Genomic DNA, 17,922 nt, shown 5'->3' on the forward strand with positions numbered 1-17,922 from the left:
TTCTATCCCCTCCTCCATGTTCTATCCCCTCCATGTTCTATCCCCTCCTCCATGTTCTAACCCCTCCTCCATGTTCTATCCCCTCCTCCATGTTCTATCCCCTCCTCCATGTTCTATCCCCTCCTCCATGTTCTATCCCCTCCTCCATGTTCTATCCCCTCCTCCATGTTCTATCCCCTCCTCCATGTTCTAACCCCTCCTCCATGTTCTAACCCCTCCTCCATGTTCTATCCCCTCCTCCATGTTCTAACCCCTCCTCCATGTTCTAACCCCTCCTCCATGTTCTAACCACTCCTCCATGTTCTAACCCCTCCTCCATGTTCTAACCCCTCCTCCATGTTCTATCCCCTCCATGTTTTAACCACTCCTCCATGTTCTAACCCCTCCTCCATGTTCTATCCCCTCCTCCATGTTCTTACCCCTCTCACATGTTCTATCCCCTCCTCCATGTTCTAACCCCTCCTCCATGTTCTGTCCCCTCCCAGAGTTCCTAGTCCAGTATGAGGACCTGCTCCACCAGGCTGGGGTGTGGCACAACCTGACAGAGGAGGAGGGCACCAAGACCACGGCCCACCTGGACCTGTCCCCCTACGCCTACTACTCCTTCAGGGTTCTGGCCGTGAACCACGTGGGCTACAGCCAGCCCAGCCAGCCCTCCAGACAGTACAGGACCAACCCTGCAGGTAAAACTATACTGTGGATCTTACTTTATTGTGAAAGAAATGCAAATAGTCTGTTCTAAAACTGTAGAGGTGTTAGAGGTTGGGATGACTGTAGAGTAAGATGGTCAGAAGTGTTAGAGTGAGAAGAAGGGATGACAAGGCAAGGATATTGCTGCCAGTAAGATTGCACCTAAATCAACCATTTATCAGATCATCAAGAACTTCAAGGAGAGCGGTTCAATTGTTGTGAAGAAGGCTTCAGGGAACCCAAGAAAGTCCAGCAAGCGCCAGGACCATCTCCTAAAGTTTATTCAGCTGCAGGATCGGGGCACCACCAGTACAGAGCTCGCTCATGAATGGCAGCAGGCAGGTGTGAGTGCAGCAGGCAGGTGTGAGTGCATCTGCACGCACAGTGAGGAGAAGAATTTTGGAGGATGGCCTGGTGTTAAGAAGGGCAGCAAAGAAGCCACTTCTCTCCAGAAAAAACATCAGGGACAGACTGATATTCTGCGAAAGGTACAGGGATTGTACTGCTGAGGACTGGGGTAAAGTCATTTTCTCTGATGAATCCCCTTTCCGATTGTTTGGGGCATTCGGAAAAAAGCTTGTCCGGAGAAGACAAGGTGAGCACTACCATCAGTCCTGTGTCATGCCAACAGTAAAGCATCCTGATACCATTCATGTGTGGGGTTGCTTCTCAGCCAAGGGAGTGGGCTCACTCACAATTTTGCCTAAGAACACAGCCAATAATAAAGAATGGTACCAACACATCCTCTGAGAGCAACTTCCCCCAACCATCCAGGAACAGTTTGGTGACGAACAATGCCTTTTCCAGCATGATGGAGCACCTTGCCATAAGACAAAGTGATAACTAAGTGGCTCGGGGAACAAAACATAAATATTTTTGGGTCCATGGCCAGGAAACTCCCCAGACCTTAATCCCGTTGAGAATTTGTGGTCAATCCTCAAGAGGCGGGTGGACAAACAAAACCCCACAAATTCTGACAAACTCCAAGCATTGATTATGCAAGAATGGGCTGCCATCAGCCAGGATGTGCCCCAGAAATTAATTGACAGCATGCCAGGGCGGATTGTAGAGGTCTTGAAAAAGAAGGGTCAACACTGCAAATATTGGCTCTTTGCATCAACTTCATGTAATTGTCAATAAAAGCCTTTGACACGTATGAAATGCTTGTATTTATACTTCAGTATTCCTATAATAACATCTGACAAAAATATCTAAAGACACTGAAGCAGCAGACTTTGTGAAAATTAATATTTGTGTCATTCTCAAAACTTTTGGCCACGACTGTAGAGTAAGATGGTCAGAAGTGTTAGAGTGAGAGGTAGGGATGACTGTAGAGGAAGATGGTCAGAAGTGTTAGAGTGAGAGGTAGGGATGACTATAGTGTAAGATGGTCAGAAGTGCTAGAGTGAGAGGTAGGGATGACTGTAGAGGAAGATGGTCAGAAGTGTTAGAGTGAGAGGTAGGGATGACTGTAGAGGAAGATGGTCAGAAGTGTTAGAGTGAGAGGTAGGGATGACTACAGTGTAAGAAGGTTCTGATGTACACTGTAGAAAAGGCAAGAGGTTTGGTCTGATCTGTGATCTGTTTGTGATTCTGTTAGCTCCAGATGTGAATCCAACAGATGTCCATGGTGTTGGAACTGAACATAATAACTTAGTCATCTCATGGAAGGTAAGGTATGCTCCATCTCAAGTATAACCAGTATCATTAGTCCTAATTCAGCAGCCTACAGTGAGTATTCCTGACCCTATTCATGGTGTCACCATCTCACTATTAGCCCAGTGAAGACCCCTCTTCCCCTGTAATATCTCTGCCTTAGGAGCTGACAGGCCTCCAGTCCAATGGACCAGGACTACAGTACAAGGTGAACTGGAGACAGAAGGATGTGGAGGAGGACTGGTTGTCTGAGACCGTGGCTAACGCCTCCAAGTATGTGGTGTCAGGCACGCCCACTTTCGTACCCTACGAGGTCAAAGTTCAGGCGGTGAACGACTACGGAAACGGACCAGCGCCTGAGGCGGTGGTGGGGTATTCTGGAGAGGACGGTGAGTATTGTTGTGTGTGTGTGTGTGTGTGTGTGTGTGTGTGTGTGTGTGTGTGTGTGTGTGTGTGTGTGTGTGTGTGTGTGTGTGTGTAGAGAGGACTGTGAGTACTACTACTGTACATGGGTAGGTCTATGTAAATGAGGAGGTTGTGGATGGACAGAGGAATGGTCTTTTTCAAACTGAAAACTGCCACCAGAAGTTCCAGTAACTTCTAGATCCAATCATTTCTAGTTAGAATGCAAATTAGAAGGTTGTTGTCATGAAATATTTGATGCCAGTATGGAGTATAGTCTGTTGAAATCTTTGTCTGTCACTCAGTGCCCATGTCAGCCCCAGAGAGTGTCCAGGTGCTGGTTCAGAACGGGACGCTTGCAGAGGTTCACTGGGAGCCTGTCCTCACCTCCATGGTCAGGGGACGACTCCAGGGCTACAAGGTACTGTACACAGCAACCAGAGATCCTCACAATGTGGAGAAAGATTTATTATCACCACAATATATTGGTAGTTAAATTCATCAGTTCGTGTCACAGTTAAGGGGTAACATTCTGGTATGTTTTGCCAAAATGCCCAGATCTTCCTGTAGTCAGGTGGGAATAAGTAGGACATCCGACCATCATGGAACCAGGAAGAACCTGGTCATTTAGACCAGAATGTTTGTCTGATGTGTGTGTGGTCCTGCAGGTGTCCTACTGGCGTGAGCGTAGCCTCCACCAGGCAGAGGCTCAGCAGGAGGAACAGCAGGTGTTGCTCTTCAGTGGGAACAGGACTGATGGCAGACTACCAGGCCTCAAACCCTACAGCCTCTATACACTGAACATCAGGGTGGTCAACGGCAAGGGAGAGGGGCCCCCCAGCCCCAACCACAACTTTGAGACCCCAGAGGGAGGTGAGGGGCCTCATTCAGACTCCTACTGTTGTTGGGTAGATTCTCTGTGTTTAATCCATATACCACAGGAGGCTGGTGAGGGGAGGACGGCTCATAATAATGAATGGAATGGATTAAATGGAATGGTAGTCATGGAAACTAGATGTTTCTTGTATTGGAGACCCTTCCATTCATTCCGCTCCAGCCATTACTATGAGCCCATCCTCCCCATTTAAAGTTCCACCTGCCACCACTACCGTATACATATAGCCATGCATTGTGCTATACTGTTGGCAGAGGCTGACTATGGGCCGGAAACAATGCTAAACACATCAGGTTAGAATGGTTCTATCTGTACGTTACTGTATGGTTTTGTGACTATGAATGGTGGTTTTCTTTAGTTCATAAGTCATTTTGTATAATTGCATCCACACGTTATGACATTGTATCCATGTGTTTATCTGCGTGTGTTTAGTCCCTGGTCCTCCTTCCTTCTTGCGTATAAAGAACACCGACATGGACTCTCTGACGCTGGAGTGGGGTCCTCCACAGGACAACAATGGTCGCCTCACCGGCTACACACTCAAATACCAGCCAGGTAAGTCTGCTGAGCAATTTGATGCATTTTTATTGTGGCGTCTGTGGCTGACCCTGGCTTCCAACCCTTCTGGGTGTGTATGTGTGTGTGCCTCACTGGATTGGTTTGAAATCAAAGGAAGTATTTCAATATCTTTATCCTTATGCATCTCTCTCTCTCTCTCTCTCTCTCTCTCTCTCTCTCTCTCTCTCTCTCTCTCTCTCTCTCTCTCTCTCTCTCTCTCTCTCTCTCTCTCTCAGTCAACAGCTCCAATGAGCTGGGTCCCGTTGAGGAGATGATGTTCCCAGCCAATGAGACCACCGTAGTCCTGGCCGACCTCAAGTACAGCACCCGCTATAAGTTCTACTTCAACGCTAAGACCATCAAGGGCTCCGGCCCAACCATCACAGAGGAGGCTGTCACTATCATGGATGAAGGTGAGCTTTACGTAGAATGACATGTTCTTGATTTATTTATTCAACCGTTCTTTAACTAAACAAGTCAGTTTAGAATGCAAGTCATTTAGAATGACGGCCTATCCCGGCCAAACCAACGGGCAACACTAGAATGAAATACAACACTAGAATGAACTACAACACTAGAATGGCCATTGGCATGCCGGTAAGGTGATTAGAGGACGGCCATCTTGGTCAAGTAATCTAATGTATCTCTATGGAGCTTTAGGTACAGTGAAAGCAAATTGTACAGTGTTATGGGTGTGTTGAAGTTATTATTTGTCTAAACTCAACACTCTAAAGCCGCTGTCTATGAATTTGAGAGTGGTTTCTCTCAGATTTCTCTCAGCTGTTTACCAAAAAAAGTGGTGGGTGGCAGTTTACAGTTTGTAGCTTTTCCTACAGCGCAGCGTCCGACATTTCCTACAGCGTCCCATGTGAGAGTCTTTGTTTTCTCAGCGGATAACACACGTTTCAGGTTGCATGGACTCTGACGTGTTCCAGTGTGGTAAAACTGTCCCCCGTGTTGTTCCACCTGTAGTGAATCATTCTGTTTTGCGTGAACCTGGTGAAAAAAGACTTTGTCTTTAAAATGGGAACACGGTAGGATCTAGTTGTACTTTTTCCTTGCTCACCTACTTACATCCCCTCTGCCTGTGTTTGTCTTCTCTTCTCTCTGTCTCTCTTTATTCCTCTCTTTCTCTTTCTCCTCTTCTCTCTGAAGCCTTTATTCAGCAACCCATAGTAGATGTGTTCAAAGGTAAAATAAGTCTCTCAGCGGAGGCACCTGCATGTTCTACCAGTTACTAGACCCTGATAGATAGCTACTGTATATCTGTCTGCATGTTCTACCAGTTACTAGACCCTGATAGATAGCTACTGTAGATCTGTCTGCATGTTCTACCAGTTACTAGACCCTGATAGATATCTACTGTAGATCTGTCTGCATGTTCTACCAGTTACTAGACCCTGATAGATATCTACTGTAGATCTGTCTGCATGTTCTACTAGGTAGAGAAACTAGACCCTGATAGATAGCTACTGTAGATCTGTCTGCATGTTCTACCAGTTACTAGACCCTGATAGATAGCTACTGTAGATCTGTCTGTATGTTCTACCAGTTACTAGACCCTGATAGATAGCTACTGTAGATCTGTCTGCATGTTCTACCAGTTACTAGACCCTGATAGATAGCTACTGTAGATCTGTCTGCATGTCCTACCAGTTACTAGACCCTGATAGATAGCTACTGTAGATCTGTCTGCATGTTCTACCAGTTACTAGACCCTGATAGATATCTACTGTAGATCTGTCTGCATGTTCTACCAGTTACTAGACCCTGATAGATAGCTACTGTAGATCTGTCTGCATGTTCTACCAGTTACTAGACCCTGATAGATAGCTACTGTAGATCTGTCTGCATGTCCTACCAGTTACTAGACCCTGATAGATAGCTACTGTAGATATGTCTGCATGTTCTACCAGTTACTAGACCCTGATAGATAGCTACTGTAGATCTGTCTGCATGTTCTACCAGTTACTCGGCCCTGATAGATAGCTACTGTAGATCTGTCTGCATGTTCTACTAAGTAGAGAAACTAGACCCTGATAGATAGCTACTGTAGATCTGTCTGCATGTTCTACCAGTTACTAGACCCTGATAGATAGCTACTGTAGATCTGTCTGCATGTTCTACCAGTTACTAGACCATGATAGATAGCTACTGTAGATCTGTCTGCATGTTCTACCAGTTACTAGACTCTGATAGATAGCTACTGTAGATCTGTCTGCATGTTCTACCAGTTACTAGACTCTGATAGATAGCTACTGTAGATCTGTCTGCATGTTCTACCAGTTACTAGACCCTGATAGATAGCTACTGTAGATCTGTCTGCATGTTCTACCAGTTACTAGACTCTGATAGATAGCTACTGTAGATCTGTCTGCATGTTCTACCAGTTACTAGACCCTGATAGATAGCTACTGTAGATCTGTCTGCATGTTCTACCAGTTACTAGATCCTGATAGATAACTACTGTAGATCTGTCTGCATGTTCTACTAGGTAGAGAAACTAGATCCTGATAGATAGCTACTGTAGATCTGTCTGCATGTTCTACCAGTTACTAGACCCTGATAGATATCTACTGTAGATCTGTCTGCATGTTCTACTAGGTAGAGAAACTAGATCCTGATAGATAGCTACTGTAGATCTGTCTGCATGTTCTACCAGTTACTAGACCCTGATAGATATCTACTATAGATCTGTCTGCATGTTCTACTAGGTAGAGAAACTAGATCCTGATAGATAGCTACTGTAGATCTGTCTGCATGTTCTACCAGTTACTAGACCCTGATAGATAGCTACTGTAGATCTGTCTGCATGTGCCTTCCTCCATCATCAGTGAGCTGTAGCATGATGTACTACAGTACCCATAATGCTCTATGTTAGCTACTGTGGGAGTAGATGTTCACTCTAATACTACGTTCCAATAGCCAGTCTAGAATACTGCTTAGAATGCATGCCGCCAATGCATTTCCTCATTCTAAGTGGTAAAGTAAAGAAATCAGCCTATTACTGCTTTCATTGCATCCGCAAGCACCAACCCTTGTGTCCAATTCACCTTAAAATACCTAAATGGATGAATAGCAATGTTGTAGGCTACTCATGTCTTTCATTTGCTGTCTTTCCTCCTCTTTCCTTGCCCTTGCTCATGAATTCATTCCATCACTGTACCATGTGTTTTATTAAACCATCCTGTATGATGTGAACTACTATAACTACTATAACTACCTCTCCTGTATGATGTTAACTACTATAACTACCTGTCCTATATGATGTTAACTACTATAACTACCTGTCCTGTATGATGTTAACTACTATAACTAATATAACTACTATAACTACCTGTCCTACATGATGCTGTACCGTTGGACAGTCTTCATGCTGTTAACTACTCTACCTCTAACTACTATAACTAATATAATAACTCTATAGTATTGTGGTACTATTTGTTTGTCTGCCCCTGTGGTGGTGGTGCCTGTGGTGTCTGTGGTGCCTGTGGTGCCTGTGCTGTCTGTGCTGTCTGTGGTGTCTTACTCTTATCTGTGGTGTTGTTGTTTCAGGCTACACAGAACCCCATCTTCCAATCTCTCCCATCACTCAGTCTCTGCGCCCCCCGTTTCACAAGGGTACTACAGCCATTCCCTGAGTCCCTTACCTCTCTCTCCATAAGATCTCTAAAGAGGAACATGTTAACTCATCGTTTAGGACAGTTGTGTGTCCTGTGTCTAGCTTGCATATGACAAATGATTAGTTCTCAGGTAAATATGGTGGGAAATGCAGGAAAGGCAGAATACCTGTCGATATTTAGTTATAGGTGTGACTCATTTTCTGGAAAATAGAACATTATTAGATTACAAAGTCTACAGTTTGTATTTGAGTCTAAGTTCCGTCCTCCGTGACCGTCTGTAACGTCCTATATCTCTGAGACTTGTATGTTACTGGCTACGGTTCCAACTTGTGTAGCTCAACAACTGTCCTGTATGTTCTTCCCTGTGTGACCAGTGCGTCCGATAGGCCCGGCGTTCACCAATGTAAACTCCTCTGTGGTGGGAGAGGAGGGAGCAGTGATAAGTTGGGAATACTTTGGACCAGATAAGAATGTGTATGTGGAGTATATTGTAGAAAACAGTAAGCTATTCCTACTTCTATACAATATCGTCTCATCGCATCACAAAGCAAATTGCATGTATATAAACACACAGTTAATCATATAAACTGCCTGTCAAGCATATAAACTGCCTGTCAAGCATATAACCTTAATACGGTTAAAGTATCATTGTTAATTTATTCCAAAACCTGGATCATCAATTCCCATAAAAATGATTTTACAAACCCACTGTTAACATACCTCATAGAATGAGAAAGTGGCATGTTTACCTCAAAGGTTTTCAGCAATAAAACGTTTTTCAGTGCATATACGTCATATCATCCACACAAATACTTGCCTTTTTCAATACACACCTTCCTTCTCTCTATTTTGACTTTCTCCCCAACGCCTCCATTCCCTCCAGGTAAAGAAGACTGGACAAAAGAGTGTGTAAACGGCAGTAGCGGGTCTCAGACCTATCTGATAAAGGGCTTAAAGCCGGGGACGTCCTATAGGGTTCGGCTGGTAGTTAAAGATCACTCTGAGGCTACCATACACAGTACAGAGGAGCTAGTGATAACGCTGCCAGGTGAGGCAGCATGTCCAGAGCGCTCTGCCTCAGTGTACTGCAGGGTTGGGGACAATTCCATTTCAATATTAGTCCATTCGGGACGTTAACTGTTCCACTTACAATTCTATTTCCTCATTGCTTTTCAATGAATTGGAAGTGACTGAATTGAACTGGAATTGACCCCAACCCTGATGTACGGTAGATGATTGTTCCTTGTAGTTGCCTGCATCCTCCTTCCATACCCTCTTCCCATGGTCAGATCTCCATCAGACCTGTTAAAGTCTGTGGTGTAGCTAGTGTAACAGCATGGTCAGATCTCCATCAGTCTGACCTGTTCAAGTCTGTGGTGTAGCTAGTGTAACAGCATGGTCAGATCTCCATCAGACCTGTTAAAGTCTGTGGTGTAGCTAGTGTAACAGCATGGTAAGAGCGAGGTTTGAAGCATGCCTCATGATGTCCCTAGTTCATTTTAGGAATCTTGTCTGTTTTCAGTTTGTGTGCAGTGAAAGTTGAGTGAAACACACTGTATGTTCAGTAGAGGGTCGTTGTCGTTGCATGCCTTCATATAGAAAAATGGAATACATTTTTTTCACCCTTAAACAATTTTTGGGAAATTCCCTCCCTGTTCTTAATTTAATTTAACCGTGATTTATACAGGTCCTTGCCTGCACCACTCTGCCGTCAAATGTTCCCCTGTCAACAGGACTCTGACAACCTTTTCCCTTTTCTTCTTCCTGTGTGTGTGTGTGTGTGTGTGTGTATGTGTGTGTGTGTGTGTGTGTGTGTGTGTGTGTGTGTGTGTGTGTGTGTGTGTGTGTGTGTGTGTGTGTGTGTGTGTGCGTGTGTGTGCGTATGTGTCTGTGTGTGTCAGAAGCAATGAAAAGCGACCAGGTAGACCTAGCCACTCAGGGTTGGTTCATAGGGCTGATGTGTGCCATCGCTCTCCTCATCCTCGTCCTTCTCATCATCTGCTTCATCAAGAGGAACAAGGGAGGGAAATACCCAGGTACACACACACACACACACACACACACATACACACACACACACACACACACACACACACACACACACACACACACACACACACACACACACACACACACACACACACACACACACACACACACACACACACACACACACACACACACACACATACACACACACACACACACCCTAGACATTCAGCAACAATGATGTGTATTCTATCCACAGTGAAAGAAAAAGAGGATGCTCATCAAGACCCAGAGATCCAGCCTATGAAGGATGATGATGGGACGTTTGGAGAGTACAGGTGAGAGAGACTCTGGAACACAACACACACACACACACACATTCCCCTTGAAGACTACTGTACTTGTTCCATGTTGTTCTGATTGACATGTTGTTCTGATTGACATGTTGTTCTGATTGACATGTTGTTCTGATTGACATGTTTGGATGTGTAGAACATTTTATCAAGGAACAAGGAAACTCTCCCTTCCTGACTCCCTCGAGGCAAGACAGAATCTACACCTCTCTGTGTTTAATTAACAAGACAGAATCTACACCTGTCTGTTTTTAATTAACAAGACATAATCTACACCTGTCTGTTTTTAATTAACAAGACAGAATCTACACCTCTCTGTGTTTAATTAACAAGACAGAATCTACACCTCTCTGTGTTTAATTAACAAGACAGAATCTACACCTGTCTGTTTTTAATTAACAAGACAGAATCTACACCTCTCTGTGTTTAATTAACAAGACAGAATCTACACCTGTCTGTTTTTAATTAACAAGACAGAATCTACACCTCTCTGTGTTTAATTAACAAGACAGAATCTACACCTGTCTGTGTTTAATTAACAAGACAGATTCTACACCTGTCTGTTTTTAATTAACAAGACAGAATCTACACCTCTCTGTGATTAATTAACAAGACAGAATCTACACCTCTCTGTGTTTAATTAACAAGACAGAATCTACACCTGTCTGTTTTTAATTAACAAGACAGAATCTACACCTCTCTGTGTTTAATTAACAAGACAGAATCTACACCTCTCTGTGTTTAATTAACAAGACAGATTCTACACCTCTGTGTTTAATTAACAAGACAGAATCTACACCTCTCTGTGATTAATTAACAAGACAAAATCTACACCTGTCTGTTTTTAATTAACAAGACAGAATCTACACCTCTGTTTTTAATTAACAAGACAGAATCTACACCTCTGTGTTTAATTAACAAGACAGAATATACACCTGTCTGTTTTTAATTAACAAGACAGAATCTACACCTCTGTGTTTAATTAACAAGACAGAATCTACACCTCTCTGTGTTTAATTAACAAGACAGAATCTACACCTCTCTGTGTTTAATTAACACTGTAAATACTGTACTTTACACATATGATTTCATAATAAATCAAAGCAACTTTTATACATTAGTGTGTGTGTGTGCAAATAGTATGTATTTTAATGTAACATTAAAAACAGCTGTCATGCTATCATTGATGAGAAGTTGTATCAAGCTTTGCTGCTGAAAGTGTCTCAATCTGCATCTTGTGATATCATCATCATACTTTGTGTGCCAAATCTTTTTGGGTTTTTAGTTTTAAGTTAGTACAGTAATAATAATTGTGGCGCTTCAAACGTGTTGACTGATATCAGGCTGCCACTGTAATACATGTGTTGACTGTTTGATATCAGGCTGCTACTGTAATACATGTGTTGACTGTTTGATATCAGGCTGCTACTGTAATACATGGGTTGACTGTTTGATATCAGGCTGCTACTGTAATACATGGGTTGACTGTTTGATATCAGGCTGCTACTGTAATACATGGGTTGACTGTTTGATATCAGGCTGCTACTGTAATACATGGGTTGACTGTTTGATATCAGGCTGCTACTGTAATACATGGGTTGACTGTTTGATATCAGGCTGCTACTGTAATACATGGGTTGACTGTTTGATATCAGGCTGCTACTGTAATACATGGGTTGACTGTTTGATATCAGGCTGCTACTGTAATACATGGGTTGACTGTTTGATATCAGGCTGCTACTGTAATACATGGGTTGACTGTTTGATATCAGGCTGCTACTGTAATACATGGGTTGACTGTTTGATATCAGGCTGCTACTGTAATACATGGGTTGACTGTTTGATATCAGGCTGCTACTGTAATACATGGGTTGACTGTTTGATATCAGGCTGCTACTGTAATACATGGGTTGACTGTTTGATATCAGGCTGCTACTGTAATACATGGGTTGACTGTTTGATATCAGGCTGCTACTGTAATACATGGGTTGACTGTTTGATATCAGGCTGCTACTGTAATACATGGGTTGACTGTTTGATATCAGGCTGCTACTGTAATACATGGGTTGACTGTTTGATATCAGGCTGCTACTGTAATACATGGGTTGACTGTTTGATATCAGGCTGCTACTGTAATACATAGGTTGACTGTTTGATATCAGGCTGCTACTGTAATAAAGCACATAGCAGAATGTATTTTCTCATCCACCACTCTTCATGTGTTCCTCCATTGTTCTCTGTCTTTGGGGTGTAGGTCCCTGGAAAGGTAAGAGGGTTAGCATTATGCTATGAGCATACAGCAAGCCTGGCATGCAACACACACACCGTCTGATACAGGTCTGTGTGTGTGTCTAAACTGATACTAAAGGAGACAGCTGGGCCTTGTCGAACCCAGCACAGATTATACCGTGTCAGTTTAACTCACCTGTTTGTTGGCCAGCACCTGATTGTAATCCGGTTCTATAACACTAACAGTCACTAACATCAGAAGCTACTATTTGACTGCATATCCTGTTTGGCTTCATTTTCAGTTGCTTTCAATGATTCCTTTTGGGTAGAAAAATTTCAACATTCGGTTGTATTTATGAGTTGTGCCATTGTAATGTCGATCTAATATAGGTATATACACAGAGTGTATAAAACATTAACGACACCTTCCTAATATTGAATTGCACCTTGTTTTGCACTCAGAACAGTCTCAATTCCTCTGGGCATGGACTCTACAAGGTTTCAAAAGCGTTCCCCAGAGAGGCTGGCCCATGTTGACTCCAATGCTTCCCACAGTTGTGTCAAGTTGGCTGGATGTCCTTTAGGTGGTGGACCATTCTTGATACACACAGGAAACTGTTGAAAGTGAAAAACCCAGCAGCGTTGCAGTTCTTGACACAAACCAGTGTGCTTGGTACCTACTACCAAACCCTGTTCAAAGGCACTCCAATGTTTTGTCTTGCCCATTCACCCTCTGAATGACACACATAGACAATCCATGTCTCAATTGTCAAAACGCTTAAAAATCATTATTTAACCTGTCTTCCCCCTTCGTCTAGACTGATTGAAGTGGATTTAACCAGTGACAAGGTACCATGGCTTTCACCTGGATTCATCTGGTCATTCTGTCATGACAAGATAAAAGATAACACTTCACTTAAATCAGGTGCTCTGTCATGGAAAGAGAAGGTATCGTTAATGTTTTGTACACTCAGTGTTGTTATTTCTATACGGTATAAATGTCTGACATATTCTGGCATAGATAGAATACGAGAGGTGAGGAAACACTAAGGACAGCATTACTAAGTCCATTATACCTGTGTATTGTCACCGTGGTGTTAATGTTGAACAGGATATAGTGTTAATGTTGAACAGGATATAGTGTTAATGTTGAACAGGATATAGTGTCACCGTGGTGTTAATGTTGAACAGGATATAGTGTTAATGTTGAACAGGATATAGTGTTAATGTTGAACAGGTTATATTGTCACTGTGGTGTTAATTTTGAACAGGATATAGTGTCACCGTGGTGTTAATGTTGAACAGGATATATTGTCACTGTGGTGTTAATTTTGAACAGGATATAGTGTCACCATGGTGTTAATGTTGACAGGATATAGTGTCACTGTAGTGTTAATGTTGAACAGGATATAGTGTCACCATGGTGTTAATGTTGAACAGGATATAGTGTCACTGTGGTGTTAATGTTGAACAGGATATAGTGTCACTGTGGTGTTAATGTTGAGAAGGATATAGTGTCACTGTGGTGTTAGTGTTAATGTTGAACAGGATATAGTGTCACCGTAGTGTTAATGTTGAACAGGATATAGTGTCACTGTGGTGTTAATGTTGAACAGGATATAGTGTCACCGTGGTGTTAATGTTGAACAGGATATAGTGTCACCGTAGTGTTAATGTTGACCAGGATATAGTGTCACCGTAGTGTTAATGTTGAACAGGATATAGTGTCACTGTGGTGTTAATGTTGAACAGGATATAGTGTCACTGTAGTGTTAATGTTGAACAGGATATAGTGTTAATGTTGAACAGGATATAGTGTCACCGTGGTGTTAATGTTGAACAGGATATAGTGTCACTGTAGTGTTAATGTTGAACAGGATATAGTGTTAATGTTGAACAGGATATAGTGTTAATGTTGAACAGGATATAGTGTTAATGTTGAACAGGATATAGTGTCACTGTGGTGTTAATGTTGACCTGGATATAGTGTTAATGTTGAATAGGATATAGTGTCACTGTGGTGTTAATGTTGAGCAGGATATAGTGTCACTGTGGTGTTAATGTTGAACAGGATATAGTGTCACCGTAGTGTTAATGTTGACCAGGATATAGTGTCACCGTAGTGTTAATGTTGAACAGGATATAGTGTCACAGTGGTGTTAATGTTGAACAGGATATAGTGTCACTGTAGTGTTAATGTTGAACAGGATATAGTGTTAATGTTGAACAGGATATAGTGTTAATGTTGAACAGGATATAGTGTTAATGTTGAACAGGATATAGTGTTAATGTTGAACAGGATATAGTGTTAATGTTGAATAGGATATAGTGTCACCGTGGTGTTAATGTTGAACAGGATATAGTGTCACCGTAGTGTTAATGTTGAACAGGATATAGTGTTAATGTTGAACAGGATATAGTGTTAATGTTGAGCAGGATATAGTGTCACTGTGGTGTTAATGTTGAACAGGATATAGTGTTAATGTTGAACAGGATATAGTGTCACCGTAGTGTTAATGTTGAACAGGATATAGTGTCACAGTGGTGTTAATGTTGAACAGGATATAGTGTCACTGTAGTGTTAATGTTGAACAGGATATAGTGTTAATGTTGAACAGGATATAGTGTTAATGTTGAACAGGATATAGTGTTAATGTTGAACAGGATATAGTGTTAATGTTGAACAGGATATAGTGTTAATGTTGAACAGGATATAGTGTTAATGTTGAACAGGATATAGTGTTAATGTTGAATAGGATATAGTGTCACCGTAGTGTTAATGTTGAACAGGATATAGTGTTAATGTTGAGCAGGATATAGTGTCACTGTGGTGTTAATGTTGAACAGGATATAGTGTTAATGTTGAACAGGTTATATTGTCACCGTGGTGTTAATGTTGAACAGGATATAGTGTTAATGTTGAACAGGATATAGTGTCAATGTTGAACAGGATATAGTGTCACCGTAGTGTTAATGTGGAACAGGATATAGTGTTAATGTGGAACAGGATATAGTGTTAATGTTGAGCAGGATATAGTGTTAATGTGGAACAGGATATAGTGTTAATGTGGAACAGGATATAGTGTTAATGTGGAACAGGATATAGTGTTAATGTTGAACAGGATATAGTGTTAATGTTGAACAGGATATAGTGTTAATGTTGAACAGGATATAGTGTTAATGTTGAATAGGATATAGTGTCACCGTGGTGTTAATGTTGAACAGGATATAGTGTTAATGTTGAGCAGGATATAGTGTTAATGTGGAACAGGATATAGTGTTAATGTGGAACAGGATATAGTGTTAATGTGGAACAGGATATAGTGTTAATGTGGAACAGGATATAGTGTTAATGTTGAACAGGATATAGTGTTAATGTTGAACAGGATATAGTGTTAATGTTGAACAGGATATAGTGTTAATGTTGAACAGGATATAGTGTCACCATAGTGTTAATGTGGAACAGGATATAGTGTTAATGTTGAACAGGATATAGTGTTAATGTGGAACAGGATATAGTGTTAATGTGGAACAGGATATAGTGTTAATGTTGAACAGGATATAGTGTTAATGTTGAACAGGATATAGTGTCACCGTAGTGTTAATGTGGAACAGGATATAGTGTTAATGTGGAACAGGATATAGTGTTAATGTTGAGCAGGATATAGTGTTAATGTGGAACAGGATATAGTGTTAATGTGGAACAGGATATAGTGTTAATGTGGAACAGGATATAGTGTTAATGTGGAACAGGATATAGTGTTAATGTTGAACAGGATATAGTGTTAATGTTGAACAGGATATAGTGTTAATGTTGAACAGGATATAGTGTTAATGTTGAACAGGATATAGTGTCACCATAGTGTTAATGTGGAACAGGATATAGTGTTAATGTTGAACAGGATATAGTGTTAATGTTGAGCAGGATATAGTGTCACTGTGCTGTTAATGTTGAGCAGGATATAGTGTCACTGTGGTGTTAATGTTGAACAGGATTTAGTGTTAATGTTGAACAGGATATAGTGTCACCGCAGTGTTAATGTGGAACAGGATATAGTGTTAATGTTGAGCAGGATATAGTGTCACTGTGGTGTTAATGTTGAACAGGATATAGTGTTAATGTTGAACAGGTTATATTGTCACCGTGGTGTTAATGTTGAACAGGATATAGTGTTAATGTTGAACAGGATATAGTGTCAATGTTGAACAGGATATAGTGTCACCGTAGTGTTAATGTGGAACAGGATATAGTGTTAATGTGGAACAGGATATAGTGTTAATGTTGAGCAGGATATAGTGTTAATGTGGAACAGGATATAGTGTTAATGTGGAACAGGATATAGTGTTAATGTGGAACAGGATATAGTGTTAATGTTGAACAGGATATAGTGTTAATGTGGAACAGGATATAGTGTTAATGTTGAACAGGATATAGTGTCACCGTGGTGTTAATGTTGAACAGGATATAGTGTCACCGTGGTGTTAATGTTGAACAGGATATAGTGTTAATGTTGAACAGGATATAGTGTCACCGTGGTGTTAATGTTGAACAGGATATAGTGTCACTGTGGTGTTAATGTTGAACAGGATATAGTGTCACCGTGGTGTTAATGTTGAACAGGATATAGTGTCACTGTGGTGTTAATGTTGAACAGGATATAGTGTCACCGTGGTGTTAATGTTGAACAGGATATAGCCTGCTGCACTTCTACTGGTAGATTGATCCACCAGAATCAGTTCAGTTTGTAATTTCAATAAAAGGGTTTTTGTACGACTCAGCCCCTCGACTCCAGACCATTAAGACCCCTGTGCATTTTGGACAGATCTGTTATTTGAATCCCTCTGAGTCTTTAATGCATGTAGATTTAATGGATAGCACATGGTCTGATGTCTGCCTAGTATGTGCGTTATGTTGAGAAGCACGCCTTATTGATTGAAATGGAATCATGTCAAAGTATTCGTCACCAAGTCCAGTCCCGCAGATCTAGGTGTTCCAGGCTTTTGCTCCAGCCAAGCTTGAACACATCCTAAACAAGACCTTGGTCAGGTGAATTAGGTGCATCAATGCCAGGCTGGAACAAAACCCTGCACCCCCTGTATCTCTCCAGGACCAAACTTAGCCACCACTATCTGACCTAAAGTAAACCGTTTCTCTGCCTCTCCCTCCTAACCCTTAGTGACACGGAGGACCACAAGCCTCTGAAGGGCAGCCGGACGCCGTCCAACGGAACGGTGAAGAGGGACGACAGTGATGACAGCCTGGTGGACTACGGCGAGGGAGGGGATGGGCAGTTCAACGAGGATGGATCCTTCATCGGCCAGTACAGCGGCAAGAAGGAGAAAGACACGCATGAGGGCAACGAGAGCTCCGAGGCCCCCTCGCCGGTCAACGCTATGAACTCCTTCGTCTAGGTAGAGAGACAGTCACCGCTAGCCGATGGCGATGCCATGACGACTGGCTGCCATGGAAACCGTCACTGTGGTGACCTGACCTGTCACCATGGAGACCTGCCACCATAAGGACGTG

The 17,922-nt window shown here is 42.1% G+C and overlaps 1 protein-coding gene across 18 annotated transcripts in view; it reads left to right on the top strand.

Moving 5' to 3' along the window:
• The window catches only part of nrcama (neuronal cell adhesion molecule a), a 144,432-nt gene that overhangs the window by 125,898 nt on the left and 612 nt on the right, over positions 1-17,922 (top strand). For 5 of the 18 annotated variants that reach the window (XM_036956881.1, XM_036956884.1, XM_036956883.1 and 2 more), the window contains 14 exons: positions 486-683; positions 2,291-2,361; positions 2,510-2,735; positions 3,054-3,169; positions 3,417-3,621; positions 4,076-4,198; positions 4,438-4,614; positions 5,357-5,392; positions 7,757-7,822; positions 8,199-8,324; positions 8,708-8,872; positions 9,726-9,860; positions 10,073-10,151; positions 17,573-17,922. The exon at positions 17,573-17,922 is cut by the window's right edge and continues 612 nt beyond it. In XM_036956881.1, coding sequence (XP_036812776.1) covers positions 486-683; positions 2,291-2,361; positions 2,510-2,735; positions 3,054-3,169; positions 3,417-3,621; positions 4,076-4,198; positions 4,438-4,614; positions 5,357-5,392; positions 7,757-7,822; positions 8,199-8,324; positions 8,708-8,872; positions 9,726-9,860; positions 10,073-10,151; positions 17,573-17,807 — 1,958 coding nt within the window. In that variant the 3' untranslated portion in view covers positions 17,808-17,922. The remainder of the gene's footprint in view (positions 1-485; positions 684-2,290; positions 2,362-2,509; positions 2,736-3,053; positions 3,170-3,416; positions 3,622-4,075; positions 4,199-4,437; positions 4,615-5,356; positions 5,393-7,756; positions 7,823-8,198; positions 8,325-8,707; positions 8,873-9,725; positions 9,861-10,072; positions 10,152-17,572) is intronic. The other 13 variants (XM_036956893.1, XM_036956894.1, XM_036956898.1 and 10 more) reach the window with 7 other exon arrangements.

This window comes from Oncorhynchus mykiss, chromosome 21, assembly GCF_013265735.2.
Source record: "Oncorhynchus mykiss isolate Arlee chromosome 21, USDA_OmykA_1.1, whole genome shotgun sequence".
NCBI lineage: Eukaryota > Metazoa > Chordata > Actinopteri > Salmoniformes > Salmonidae > Oncorhynchus > Oncorhynchus mykiss.